The sequence below is a fragment of the Octodon degus genome, unplaced genomic scaffold (assembly GCF_000260255.1).
Source record: "Octodon degus isolate 3935 unplaced genomic scaffold, OctDeg1.0 scaffold00141, whole genome shotgun sequence".
Classification (NCBI taxonomy): domain Eukaryota; kingdom Metazoa; phylum Chordata; class Mammalia; order Rodentia; family Octodontidae; genus Octodon; species Octodon degus.
The window spans coordinates 2,116,529-2,131,737 of NW_004524717.1; the positions used below are offsets into that span (position 1 = coordinate 2,116,529).

General features: G+C 41.0%; 1 protein-coding gene across 1 annotated transcript in view; it reads left to right on the forward strand.

Annotated features, from left to right (window-relative positions):
- Sephs1 (selenophosphate synthetase 1) overlaps nucleotides 1–15,209 on the forward strand; it is a 39,668-nt gene that overhangs the window by 10,745 nt on the left and 13,714 nt on the right. Inside the window, exons 4-9 of the mRNA XM_004648969.2 lie at nucleotides 1–94; nucleotides 980–1,134; nucleotides 4,193–4,283; nucleotides 5,860–5,959; nucleotides 13,584–13,796; nucleotides 15,002–15,204. Of these exons, the coding sequence (XP_004649026.2) occupies nucleotides 1–94; nucleotides 980–1,134; nucleotides 4,193–4,283; nucleotides 5,860–5,959; nucleotides 13,584–13,796; nucleotides 15,002–15,204 (856 nt within the window). The remainder of the gene's footprint in view (nucleotides 95–979; nucleotides 1,135–4,192; nucleotides 4,284–5,859; nucleotides 5,960–13,583; nucleotides 13,797–15,001; nucleotides 15,205–15,209) is intronic.

Sequence of the window (15,209 nt, forward strand, 5' to 3'; positions counted from 1 at the left end):
TGCCAATGTCCTCAGTGACCTGTATGCAATGGGGGTTACAGAATGTGACAATATGCTGATGCTCCTGGGAGTCAGTAATAAAATGACTGACAGGGTAAGTAGGGGTCCCCATCTCTTCACACTTGACTTGTTCTCATCGGGAAAGTAAAGAGCCCAGGTCATGTGGCTTCCAGCATTCCATCTAGCATCCAGGAAATTAGCATGAAAGACTCTGGCCTGTGCATCCTTTTACTTCCATCGCTGCTCTGTGCTTCTTTTCGAGGCAGACCAAAACCTAAAAGTAGATGTTTTTGTGTGTTTTCATATTGTATGACATTACTAATGGAGTTAAATATGCAGGCACAATGTGAAGACCACAGTAATAGTGCCACGGTCCAGAGATGCTGTATGTTGGGGGCTGGACCATCAGGCCTCATGGTTCTGTGTTGTTACCTGGTAATGTCTGTGTCCCTGCTACCTGTTTGAACTAGGAATAAATTCCTACTTAGCTTATTTTTCATAGGCATGGTACTTGTTTTTATTCCCTGTCCACTTCCAGCTTGTACAGAAATCCTAGTTTTCAGTAGGCCTTTTGTCCTAGCAGTGTGAGCTTTAATAAGTTGTACTGAGTGGTCTGTAGGCTTCCTCACACTCCTTTGTCACATGTAAACCTCCTTGAAGCAAGGAGTACACGTGTCATGAGGTAGTCTTGTTGTTCTTGTAGTGAGTGGTCTTTAGATGCAGGGCCAGGCTGTAGACCAAGTGGCATGTGGCCTGGACTTCTCTTGTGCCTGGACTTCATTTACCTAGTAAGCTAGAACATCTTGGAGCATTTGATGAGTGGTTGCAGTGTAAAATTCTGAACAGTTTTTGTCCTGTCAGCTCTTTCTAGGATTGTATGATCCTTTTTATAACAAAATATGGAACTTTCTTTTCTAATAAGTTAAAGAGGGGTTAAAGAGACTGATTTGACTTATCATTTTGTCCTTTTAAACCCTAGGAAAGGGATAAAGTGATGCCCCTAATTATACAGGGTTTTAAAGATGCAGCAGAGGAAGCCGGAACATCTGTAACAGGTGGCCAAACAGTATTAAACCCCTGGATTGTCCTGGGTGGAGTCGCTACAACAGTCTGCCAACCCAATGAATTTATCATGTAAGTTGATACTTGTTTTGTGTCACCTGGTTTGTTATCTCTTCTGCATTTTCTTTGAAAAGATAATGTGTTGAAGCTGGGCATCATTCACACCATGTAATTTACCCATTTAGTCATGTGATTCATTGGGCTTTGGCACATTCACAGAGTATAGCTGTCACCATGGTGGGTTTTAGAACATTTAAAGCTTTAAGGTTTGTTCACTTTTAGTGTGTATCATTACTTTGATCTTATTCTTGAAAATGTATAGTTTTTTTTGTATTTTGTACGGGAGTATACAGGGTGAGTCTACAGGGTCTCACCAAATAGGTCGTACTCATAGTGATTCTCCAGTTTTCTGCCTCCCAAGCACTGGGATTACAGGCGCACGCCACCATGCTCAGTCTCAGTTGCCATCTCAGTGCACCCCAGGGCTGGAGCCAGGGCCCAGGGATCAAACCCCTGACCCCTGTGTCTGAAAATATGAATTTTTAAAATGTATTTATAATTTATAACAAAATATTACATAACATATAATCCACCTTTTGAACTAGCCAGTTCATTGATTACATATGCCTCCATCACCACTGTCCAATCCTGGAGCATTTCCATCACCTCAGAAGAACTATATGCATTTGCAGTTCTTTCCAGTTTCCTCCTTCCCTCATTCTCCGGCAACCACTAATCTACACTTCATCGAGATTTATCTGTTCTGGACATTTTATGTAATACGTGACATTTTGTATCCAGCTTTGTTGATGTAGCAGATTTTCAATGTAACTTGCACTGCCTTTTTTATAGCTGAATAACCCATTATTGGGATATACCATATTATACCATGTTTTCTTTATTCATTTATCTGTTGATGGACCTTTGGGATGTATTTTTCTCTAGATTAGTGGTGGCAAATTTAAGACCTTTCAATGATAACAAATAGCCAGGTACAGCACACATGACATAGGCTTGACACCACTGTTCTAAATGAATAACGTTGATGTGAATGCTCAGGTGTGTTTTGTTTTGTGTTTGATGTGGACATAAGTTTCTCCGCATCTTGTCCAGAGTTGTTATACTGTGATGCGTTAGTTACGGTGTACTAATTAGTGGGTATAAATGCTTTGCATTTCCTAGGTGACTGTTGATAGTGGGTACCTACTTTTCTATGGGTTTTTTTTGGCCATTTCTCTGTCTTTGGAGAAGTAGCTCAACACAAGTTATTACTTTCCATGTTTGATGTCTGGAAGAGAGCCCCTCTATCCTGTTTTCCGAAGTAGCAAAATTCCTTGTATGTCTAGTTTGACTAGGCACTGAGCAGTATTACGTTTATCTGGCTGAGAACTCAGGTACTGAGGGCCTACAAGACTGAAGCTCTCCCTCTGCTTCAGCCACTAGGTGTCCCAGGAGTACTTTCTCTGCCACGCTATTGTGCTGCAGACATTGAGCACATGTTCCTTTATTTGGACCTTAGAGTATTCCAATGAATGACTGTACAGAAATATCAGTCATTCTACACATTACTGTCCTGATAGCTGAGTGAGCTCCAGAGTCAGAGGCCACGTGCTAGTAACTTGAGGGCTGCTAGAGCTTGCCCTGCACACAGCTCTGCCTGTGTGTTCCTCACAGCCCAAGAAGCACAGCGGGTAGCAGAGGTCTTGGTATTTGCCTGTTTGCTTGGTGATTTAACTTTGTTCTTATGAGTGTCCATGATTTAATTGGTCCTTTTAGCCCAGTATCTGAGCACTTTCCTGGTAAGGATCCTGCATTTTACTTACATTAAGTAAGGTTTTATTTTACCAACAGACAGTGCTAGTTCTCAAACTTTCCACGTAGATTGTGAAGTGTATTTGTCTTGCTCACTCCAACTTTCTATTAGAAAAGAACTGAGTAAGCTGAGTGTGGTGGTGCATGCCAGTGAGTCCAGCATTTGGGAGGCTAAGGCAGGAGGATCACCATGAGTTCTTACCTTTGGGGTACTCTGGATTACACAGTAAATGCAATTCCAGACTGAACTACACAGCTTGACCCTATGGCAAAGAGCAAAGATGGGGGAGGGATGATGGGAAGGCAAGTTTCAATTTTGTTGCCAACAATTGTATGTTCAATAAATGTTTTGCCCATAAACTTAAAACTAACCCCATAGCCTTATCACACATAATATACATTCGTAGGTGGCATATAACCAGAGAAATAAAAAGGCTCACCAGCTTTCAGGTATGGCTTAGCCTGAGTGGAAGTGCATTTCTCTGATGGTCTGGTTTTGAGGATGTGAGTCTCTTATATAGCGTCACAGAACTAACAGAACTAACGCCCAAAGCTGGTGGGGCATACAAATGTTACAGATTGACTTTAGGGCTTAGTTCTGGAATCTGCACGCTGGCTTGCTTCTGCCTTAGCTTGCTGAGTGGGTAGCCCAGCATCAGGGATGTTGTTTGAGCTGAGATGAGAGAGATCCAAGAAAGCCCTGAGTGATAGACCCCAATCTGGTTGTGACAGTACCAGTGTGGTAGCTACCTTCTTTGTAGGAATCATTCTGGGTGGTTTTTTATTTATTTTTTTTGTAAGGATTGAGGGAGGTCCTTTTTAGTATTTCTGTCTTTAAGACAAGGGCCATCCAGTGAGTCTGGGTACTTTCTACTGGTGAAAGTTTAGGAACCTGGATATAGACATTATGAAAACACCACAGTCGGATTCTAGCCAAATCCCCAAACCCAGAAAGTCCCACCTAAATCTCCACTACTTAAGTGACCATAATCAAGCAGTCTTTGAAAAAAGTCTTACCTCCAAAAAAAAAAAAAAAGGAAGATAGTTTGATAAAAACTTTTGAAGACTAAATTATTTGCTACTTTCGTACACTTCATTTTATAGCTAATTGATCCATATACTTAAGCCTGTGGACACTTTCTTTTCCCTTTTAATATTGTGTTCTATCAGTGCCTCAGAAGCAGGAAGGGCTTGAGGCTATGTCCAGTTCATGGTGGTAGTCAGCTTAAGTTTGACAAGTCTAAAAAGAGTTACGTTTTATAGGATTTTCCTTCTGCTTTCATAATAGTTACAAACGTGCCTTTTTCCTTTTCCTCAGGCCAGATAATGCAGTACCTGGAGATGTGCTTGTGTTAACAAAACCCCTCGGTACGCAAGTGGCTGTTGCTGTACACCAGTGGCTAGATATTGTGAGTAAACCACTGTGGTGGGCACTGAACAGTGAGCTCTCAGAGTTGGGTCGACTTTTGTCACAGGGTGGAGGGGCGGGGGGGGGGTGATAAAATAAGACCAGGCGGGGAACTCGGAGTGCTGTGCAGGATAAACATCTAGTCCTGCGCAGCCTAATGAAATAGTTAGAAGCAGGTGAAGCACGCAGGTGGCAGAGATGAGCGCTGGGAGCTTCTGGTGTCTTCCACCTCAGCTTCACAACACCTTTGCTGTATTTTAAGACAGCTTTAAAAAAATTCTTAGAATTGAAAAGGCAAATTCCACATATTAACAGCACAGTATGCTTTTTATAAAGGTCAGAGATAAGAGGGAAAAAGTATAGAATTAAGAATATTTGTTATGTACACAAGCAGAAGTAATGGGATATAGGGCCGGCCATATAGCTCAGTGGATTAAAGCGCCTGCAAGCAGGTGCATGGGCTGGGGATTCAGTCCCTGGGCCTGCCAGGCCAGCCCTGCCTCCTCGGCACGCTGAGACATCAATTGAACACTTGGGAGGCTGTAAATAGGTGGATCACTCTGATCTAATAGTGAGACCCTGAACACCTATGGGCCCTTCTCTTAAAAAAAATAATGGGTAACGCAGACAGAAGCTATTGGTGATGTCTAGTTAGTAGTAACTATACTGGGGGTGGGGTATTAGAAAGCCATGGTGCATGGGTGCATGCATATGTGTTTTTGTTTCTGGGTATCAAATTCAAGGCCTATATGTTCTGGGCAAGTACTTTACAGCTGAGCCACACCCCAGCCCCTTGGGTTTTTTTTTTTTTTTGTACTTTCTATCATCAGAAAACCAAGTGGTTGGATGCATGCATGCATAGGAGCAGCTGATTTTGGGCCATGATGACAGAGTGACAGGAACTGATGCCGGATTCTTTGAAAATCAGACTTGGAGAGACATGGCTTTTTACGATGCTCTTTTTATGCTGTCTTTTTTGTCACTGAATTTTGTCCTCAGTATGCACAAAAGGTGTTTTTATATCCCTGTGTTCATCAAGATCCTTTCATTCCAACATTCAGTTAAAGTCAATAATAGTCATTATGCTATGAAAAATAAGAGCCAGCTTAGTAGAGGTCATGATGCGGAGAACCAGAGGCATTCATAACTATTAGTAACGTGCTTTGCACCTTGCCAAAGAGTAGACTGCAGCCCATTATCACACATCTCCTCTTGCTTGCACTGTCCTGCTAGCTTTGCACAGCCAATATGCTGCGGTATTTGATTATAGGAATGTGGGATAAGATAGAAAAGAGCATAATGATAGGTTCGATGGACACTTAATAATTACAGGACAAATGTTAAAACACTTGATTTTATGTACAGAGTTAGGTTTATGAAACTCCCCAGCCAGGCAGGGCTGGAGCTCTGTTAACAGCATGGACTGAGCCAGTGGACAACACTGGGTTTAATTACCCAGCAAAGAAAAAAAGCCCCAAAGGATGACTAAGAAAAATGATGCTGTCTCTGTCGATGGTTAGCAGTCAGATTAATCACATTTTCCCCCCCTCCTCCCCCACTGGTGTTCCTATTATTAGCCTGAGAAATGGAATAAAATTAAGCTAGTGGTCACCCAAGAAGACGTCGAGTTGGCATACCAAGAAGCCATGATGAACATGGCGCGGCTCAACAGAACAGGTAGGGTGGAAAGGGCGTGGCTCTTTTTATGCTGTCCTTTTTGTAACAATTTTGTCCTCAGCATGCACAAAAGGTGTTTTTATATCGTGTTCATCAGGATCCCTTCATTCCAACATTCAGTTAAAAGTCAGTTAATAGTTGCTGTAGTATGAAAAATAAAGGCCAGCTTAGTAGAGGTCATGGTGAGGAGAACCAGAGGCATTCGTAACTGTTAGTAATGTGGGCTGGCAGAGATTCTGAAGAGGGCTGAGAGCACCAAAGTTTAGGCTTTATTGAGCTCGTAGAGTCTCAGTTGAAAATTGATCTTTCCCCCTTACAGTTGTGTTTATACATGCAAAAATTTTGATACATAGCTGGGAGCATACTAGGTGAGAATTACTGCAAACCATCTTCTCTTGCTACTTGTTCTGGCTTCCATAGATCACTCATGGGAATCCAAATGCAGATAGTCCCCTACGTATGATGGTGTCACTGAGCATTTTTCAGCCTTATGGTGTGAAGGTGATACACAGTTGATAGAAAACTGCATAGAGATATGCAGCATAGTATTCTCCCTGTTTGCCTGTAGTGCTGGGCAGTGGCAGCAAGGACAGCTCCTTATAACCTCTTGGTTGTGAGCTGAGCAACTAGTATCATGCAGTGGCTGTGGTGCTGAGCACATATGGTATTTATTAGGTGAACAAAATGCATTTTTTGGGGAGATGGCTCAGTGGATTAAACGCTTCCCTGGCAAGCGCAAGGGCCTGAGTTCAATCCCTAGTTCTGCCAAAAAAAATGCATTTTTGGCTTGACTTTGTCGTAAGTCGAGGAGCATGTTCTCAGCAGTGGTGTATGTGACTTGTATTAGATGAAAACTTGCCAAAGGAATCAGTGGACATGGTTAGGTGTTGTATTTCATTGTTGATTAGTCCATGTTTGCAGTACATGTTTACATTCTTGTGTGGAGTTGGTACTTGTGCCTAACATATTTTAATCTGCCTTTCCTTCCCCCTTCCATCTCTTGATCACCTTCCCCTTTGGGAAAGATCTGGCTCCCTCCTTTTTTAAAAAATTATTTTTATTTTTATGTATTTAGTACATGGTCTCACTACACAGATTGGACTCAGTGATCCTCCTGTTTTCAACCACCCAAGCTCTGGGATTATAGGTGGTGCCATGTCTCCCTCCTTTGTATTGCCTACCTTTTATTTTACTCTTTATTTATATTTGGTTTTCTCACATAAGAGAAACCATGAGATCTTTAAGCTCGTGTATGTATCTGGTTTATTTCATTTAACACTGTAGTCTTAACATTCATCCATGGTAAATGATTCCAGTGTATCTTTATGGCACAGTAGGACTCCATGGTGTGTAAATACCACATTTTCTTTTCATTCATCTTTTAAGACATAAGCTGCTTCCAAGAGTTAGCTATTGTGAATTGTCCTGCTATACATATCAGTATGCATGTGTCACTGTTCTTTAACTATAAGAAGATACTGGGGACGGGATAGATGGGTCAGATGAAATTTCTAGCTTCAGTGTTTAAAGGAATCTTCGTGCTGATTTCCATAGTGGCTATACTAGTTTACATTCCCACCAACAATGTCGAAGGGCTTCTTTCCCCACAGCCTCACCAACAGTTATTATTTGATTTGTAGTGATGGCTATTCTTTCTGAGTCAAGTTGAAGGGTTTTATACTCACTTTTTATTACCATTGGTAGCATTTAGCATTTTTGCACCAAACTATTAAGTATTTTACAGTAAAGCAGAAAGCTTTTCATAGATCTTTCTAAATCTTAACCTCAATATGTCAAGTAACTGTTTCTAGAGAGCATTTGTGTGGATTGCTCTGTATAATGTTTTGGAAGCAAACCAACATTCAAAATGGAAATTTTGGGGCCGGGGAGATGGCTCAGTGGAATAAGTGCTTCCCTGGCAAGCTCAAGGGCTTGAGTTCAATCCCTGGTTCTGCCAAAAAAATAAAATAAAATAAAATAAAATGGAAATTTCGACAATTTTTATTGTGAAAATATCAGATTTCTTATTAATTGCATGCTACATTTAGGTATACACAGAAGTTTATAGCAGCTTTATTTTGTATTTGCCAAAATTTGGGTGCAACCAAGATGCCTTCAATAGGTGAGCAGATAAAGAAGCTGACATGTCCAGATGAAGGAGTATTACAGAGCAGTAGGAAAACATGAGTTCTTAAGCTGTGAAAAGATGGGAGACTCTTACTTTTTTTAAAACATTTTTTTTTTTAAATTTTATTTGTGTGTGTGTGTGTGTATGTGTGTGTGTGTGGCCAGCTCAGCCCACCACGGGGCAAGGCTGGCTGGCATGTGGTGCTGGGGGATTGAACCGCGGTCCCTGTGTTTTGCCAAGCTTGTTCCAAGTAGGTGCTTTAGACCACTGAGCCATCTCACCAGCCCCGGGAGACTCTTAAATACATACTGTTATTAATTTTTTTGCACCAGGAATTGAACTCAAGACCTTACACTTCCCAGGCAGGCACTGTGCCGCTGAACTATATATACCCCGACCCTGTCACGTATATTAAGATGGTGAAAAGTTCAAGCTGTGTGTGGTGGCTCATACCTATAATGTCAGCTCGCTGGAAGCTGAAATAGGAGGATCTTAAGTTTGAGCACAGCCTGCACAACTTAGTCAATTAACTAGACCCTGTCACAGAATAAAAATGGCTAGGATGTAGCTCTGTGTGAAGGCTCCAGGTCTCTTCCTCACCCCCGCCCCCCAAAAAAAATCTGTGGGTGCCAGACTTAGGAGCAAGGGAAGATAGTACTAAGGCAGAGCACAGGGTCTTCAGGGCAGAGAAACTGCTCTGTGGCACAGTGCTGTATGCTTGTTCTGGTATCAAATCGCATAGACCCAGTCTCCAGGGACCCCACTGTAAAGCACTGGTTTCATTCAGCAAGTGCTCCGCACTCCTGTGAGATGTTGAGGTAGGGAGAGTGGGGAAGGCAGGCATATCAGATGTCCTTGGTTTTTTAACTTAGTTTTTCTCCAAACCCAAAACTTCCCCAAAGTGAAATCTGTTCATTTTTTTAAATTACAACATTTAGAAAGTCATTAAATTTTCTTGGACAGTCCATTATGAGTATCTTGATTTTAATCCAGGCATTTTTAGTGGGGGACATAAATGCCAATTTTGTTCTAACACATTCTTGTGAATGTATGATACCTTTGTTTATTCTTTAGGATTTTTTTTCCTTTAGGATATTTCTATTGATGAATTACTGATTTTAATTTTGAGTTTTGCTGTATTACACAATGAATAGCTAACAGGAAAAAAAAAATAGCCAAAAATGTATTTAATTTCTAAAGGGCCAGGGAGATGGCTCAATGGAATAAGTGCTTCTCTGGCAAGCGCAAGGTCCTGAGTTCAATCCCCGGTTCTGCAAAAAAAAAAAAAAAAAAAAAAAAAGTATTTAATTTCTAATACTTAAATGACTTATGAAAACATCAAAATTTTCAACACCTTTTTGTGTACAGAATTTAAAAAATAACAAAGGAGAATGAAAATACCTGTAGAATTTTATTTTTGAAAAATCTTTAGCTATCACATTCAAGGCAGTCTTCACACATGAAAACTATATGTGCGTTGGTAGATAGCATGTATCTTTTGTTTTCCTGTGTCTAGAAGCTGAGGTAGGAGGATCTCAAGTTTGAGCGCAGCCTGTGCAACTTAGTCACTTAGCAAGACCCTGTCACAAAAATAAAGGGCACAGTCGGCCTCTTTTTGCTTTTCCTGTTGTCAATAGTAGGTCTTGTGATGCTGAACCTGCCTGTTCACTAGTCAGCCAATCGGTGTGCTCTATATTTTTTTTGTGTGTGTAGTTCTTAGAAACATTTTGTTTTTCGTCTTCTATAAATGATCTCTTAGGTGTTCTAGTAACAGTCGTCTGAAAAGTTTCTCCATAATATTTTGCACTTGCTATCTTCTTTGTAAACTATCAAACTATTTATGTCACATGTTTAGGATCAAGGAAAACACAACCGTTGGCCAATGCTTTCTGTTTCAAGTAACATAGTTGTCATATAACTCATCAACAACATCTACTCCATCTTCAGTTTTGCTGTAGAAAGTTACCATCTCAGGCTTTTGTTTTGTCAAAGTAGATTCATTTTATTGGGATTCATGGAGTTGTAGTCCTGGTCTCTTCTAGAATGTCATTCAGGACATTTTGGAGTGCTGGTTTGTGGTCTTGAATTTCCCTAGGTGGTGTTACAGAAATATTTTATTTTTCTAGCAGTTTTGAAAGATTTTCAAAATACACTGGAGTTGGAGGTTTTGTTTTGTTTTAGGGTTTTGAGGATTTTTGTTGAGACTGCTGTGATTCTGTTTGGCTTTCCTTTATAGGTGATTTGTTTATTTTCTATAACAGCTTTAAATATTCTGTTCTGGTGTTGAATTTCTGGATTTTTTTTTTTTTTTAATGTATTTAGTACAGGGTCTATAGGCCCTTACTATACAGATCATCCTCGTAGTAATCCTGTTTTCAGCTTCCCAAGTGCTGGGATTATAGACATGCACCCCCCCACACCTAGTATCAATTACTGTCTCAGTGTGCCCCTAGGGTAGGGCCAGCATAGCGCACACGAGATTGAACACCGGTCCCTGTGCCTGTCTAAGCAGGCACTTTGGTCTGCTGAGCTATCTGGCTGGCCCAAATTTCTGGAATCTTGATTATTACATGCCTTGATGTTTAATTTTTTTTTTTTTTTTTTTAATGTATTTGGTTGTTGCAGGGTCTCACTTGGTGACCCTTCTGTATGCAGCCTCCCCAGCGCTGGAATTACAAGCTTGTGCTACTATGCCTTCACGCTGGCCAACTCCACTTGGCCTGGGGGCAGGGCTGGCCCACCTTGTGGTGCTGGGGATCTAACCATCACCACTGTGCTTGCCTAAGCTTGCTTAACTTGCCCAAACAGGTGCTTTAGTCTGCTGAGCTATCTCACCGCCCCCCTTTTAAGTAAGGCTAATTGGAGTTCTATATGCCTCACTGTGTATAAAATTCTTTTTCCTTGCTTGGGAAGTTTTCTGCCATTCTGTGAACAGGTGTTACATCATTTGTACTTTCCTTACATTAATTACTCTTTGGATCACCTAGGAGCTGCTGGGTTGATTTCTCGTGTTCCTTTGCGGTGCATTGTTGAGGTCAGCAGTACCAGTTTGTTTTCCTTTGCATGTGAAGCCAGTATTACAGCTTTCTAAAATCCAAAGATTGTGCAATTATCTGTTTGGAATTGAAATCATTCATTTGGACTTTCTGCTTTGTTCCTATATACAGTTCTATGCTGGTCAACTTGTGCTATACTGGAAATGAAACATCAATTGGAAACTGGGCTAAATGTCACATTCCAATTAGTTTGGGAGATGGGGGCAACAAGTCTGTTCACAATATCATTTGGTTTTTTACTGTACAAATAAGGGTCTTGTGTCTGAGTTCCAGGATAAATTTCTAATTGAAAGCATAATAAATATTTGCATTTATGAGGGCATAAATTTTTATGCCATACTTTGAAGGGTTTTTTTTTTTAAATACACTGCTTGAAGTTACAGTGAATATGAAATGCTTCAAGATGTTCAGTATGGGGCTGGTGAGATGGCTCAGTGGTCTAAAGCACCTACTTAAAACAAGCTTAGCAAAGCACAGGGACCACGGTTCAATCCCCCAGCACCACATGCCAGCCAGCCCCGCCCCCTGGTGGGCTGAGCTGGACACAAACATACATAAATAAAATTAAAAAAAAAAAAGATGTTCAGTAATCATTATTCATTGGAGACAGGGAGATGGCTCAGTGAAATAAGTGCTTCCCTGGCAAGCGCAAGGGCCTGAGTTCAATCCCCGGTTCTGCAAAAACAATAAAAATAAAAATAAAAATAAATCATGTATTCACATGGTGTAAGTAGCTAGACAATTATCCACAAATTTCTTCAGACCTTGAACAGATAACAGCCACAGGCGATTCTAAAGAAAACCAAATCTCCTCAGTGTCTTTGTTATTCTACAAACTTCAAGCCCATGAAGATTACTGTGAAAAAACCCTGCTAAGTACAGCCGACCTATGAATGTGTTCAGTTCAGCCAGTGAGGTGTCCTAGTGAATTCATTTTTGGGTATGGCTGCTGGTACATACAGAATGTTTTACTTATATTTCAGTATTTGTGTATTTACATTTTGTAACATTTCATCTGTTACAAATAATTTACAACATTGGGCCAGCCAAATAGCTCAGTAGATTAAAGCACCTGCAAGCAGGTGCAGGGACTGTGGTTCGATCCCAGGCTTGCTGTGCCAGCCCCATCCCCGCCCCGGGGTGCATTGAGAAGGCATTTGAGACTGGGCAATTAAGACGGCGTGGTGGCGCAAGCCTGTAATCCCAGCTCTTGGGAGGCTGTAAACGGGGATCATTATGAGTCCGATCTAGTGGTGAGACCATGAACACCCTGTAGACCCTTCCCGAAAACAGAAAAACCCCAAGTAATTCACAGCATTAAGTGGCAGTGCTGGCATTCCATCTAATAGGTTTCATCCCTGCCAAGATCCTCATCATGTTTTCAGACCTAGTTCTAACAGTGGATCATTCATTCCATTTGGTTGTACGACCCTTTTGTACCATTTTTACTAGGTAAATATTTACTTACATTGCTGTTTTCTTTGTCTTCTGAATCAAGGATGTCTACATTCCTTGTGTCTGAATTGATTGGTTTTTGTTCCATTTTATGGTCACAGGAAATTTGGCTCATGTGGCCAATGTCACTATGTATGAGTGATCTGATTCAATTTTGACTGCCTCCAAAACTTGCAAATCTAGTTTTGCGTGTGCCATTGTACTGAATTGGGCTACTTCTACCGGAAAAATCAAAAGAAAACTTAGAAACAAATTCTATATGCACAGAAATTTAGCAGTGAGCATTTCATGGGTAAAACTCCTGCGATGCTGCTTTGGATCTCTTGTCCACATCTTGCTGTTTGCCAGCCAAGTGTGTTAATGCACAGTTGGATTTTGCTTTCCCAAGGCATAGCTACTGAGAGTCACATCCACATTCCATTTCTGTTCACTAAAGAGTGGTATTGGGTGTGTTTTACCCCTTTTAATGCTCAGGGAAACAGACAAAACCCGCTACATGGGGCATTCTGTGGGTAAAAATCTCAGTTTGACACATGCACACACCTTGCTGTTCATCATAACAATTGGGTGAATATACACATTGCTTCCTGTGTCCTCCAGGTGCAGCTAATCAGGAGCAGTTGGTTACTGTTAATGTAATATACAGGTTTACAGCACAAAACTATGGGTGGGTTGTAACCCTGTGTTGTGCCCTTGCTTTTAAAAGATCCGTTTGATTTTTAGGGTAGTTTTGACAAATTTTGTTCTATTGATTAGTTTACTGGGAAATTACTGTGGATTGAAACTGCCAATGGGTTCCATGTGGTTTAGGTTGAAATCACTCAGCTTTCAGGATTTCATTCTGGTTTTGTTGATTTTATGATAGGACGTTTTCATTATCCTGTACACCATTTCCCTGATAGGAGATTTTTTGCTTCTAGCATGTGTGAGGGTGGGAGTTGTAGACAGGTGCTTTTTCTCAAAAGTCACCCATCTGCCCTCTTAGCTGCAGGACTTATGCACACATTCAACGCCCATGCGGCCACTGACATCACGGGTTTCGGGATTTTGGGCCACGCACAGAACCTGGCCAAGCAACAGAGGAACGAGGTATCATTTGTGATTCACAACCTTCCTGTGCTAGCAAAGATGGCTGCTGTGAGCAAGGCCTGTGGAAATATGTTTGGCCTCATGCATGGGACCTGCCCGGAGACATCAGGTATGAGGAGCCTGGTACTAGGTCTGACGTCAAAGCAAGTCAAAGAGGCTAACAGAAAGCAGTGGGTCAGGGCATGTGTGCATCCACTTGGGAGGCCACTCCTGATGACTGCAGCTGCAGCTCCTGCTGTCCTGTGGATTAGGATTTTAAGTGGCTCTTTGGGTTGTTTCTTTCTTTCTGTAGGAATACGGCATTGGTATGGGACAGCATACAGAGAAGATACATCACGATCAAAGTTTTTTCTTATTTCTGTTTCCTTTTCTGTGCAGCTCTAGTTTTCTATCTTGGGGATTTAAAAAGAATACATATTAGAAGCCCCAGAAAATATAGTATCTTGGAGCTAGGGTGGGCCAGGTCTACCTGGGAGATTGTGGTGCAGAGCCCTGCACAACAGTTCCATGAAATAGCTGCAACTTCAGGGCTCCCCAGACCTTTCCTGCCCATGTAAGGACTGATTTCAGACAGAAAGTTTCCACAAGTTTCAGGGGCAGAGAGATAAAGTTTCTATATTGGTCTGATACCTAGATAAAATAGTGTCTGCCACCTAGTAGGCAATGAGAGATTCTTGAATTAATGAATATCACCATTGAATTTTATTACTTTTTTCAGAATGAGGTTTTATGATTACATAGAAGTAGAATACAAAATAGTATGTTTCTTCCTAATTGTGCTGTTTTTACATAGAAACAGGTAAAACTTTCTAGCCTGGTTACCAGAAATACCAAAATGGTTTATTTTAATGTATTGTGTACTTTTTCTGTTTTGGAAGTGATGACAGTTAGGACTAGAGTGTAGATATTTTGAAGGATACTCACTTTCCTGAATCTTAAAATATAGTGGAGCATTCTTGGCGAGATGAGTAGTCCATGTAGGGAAGGAGCAAGTTGAGGCAGAACATTTCTCCTCTGCTTGTAAATGTGTTTCCTGGTGTTAATGTGGATAAAGCACTACTGCATGATTTATTAAGACCTCAGATATTTTACATGATGTAAATGGTACATGTGTACACCATTTGCACAATTTAAAGGTTTTTTAAAAAAACATATACTAGGAGTATACCAAGAAATTGATTGGTGTATGCTGTAAAGTAGGCTTAATTTAATGGGAAGAACAACTTGAATGAATTTGTTAACTGAGCTTGAGTCTGTGTAGAAATTTTTTATAGCATACTAATGGTATTTTTTATTTTGTTTTCTTTTTGCTAGGAGGCCTGCTAATCTGTTTACCACGTGAGCAAGCGGCTCGGTTCTGTGCAGAGATAAAGTCCCCCAAATATGGCGAAGGTCACCAAGCATGGATTATTGGGATTGTAGAGAAGGGCAACCGTACAGCCAGAATCATAGACAAGCCCCGGATCATTGAAGTCGCACCACAAGTGGCCACTCAAAACGTGAATCCCACACCTGGTGCTAC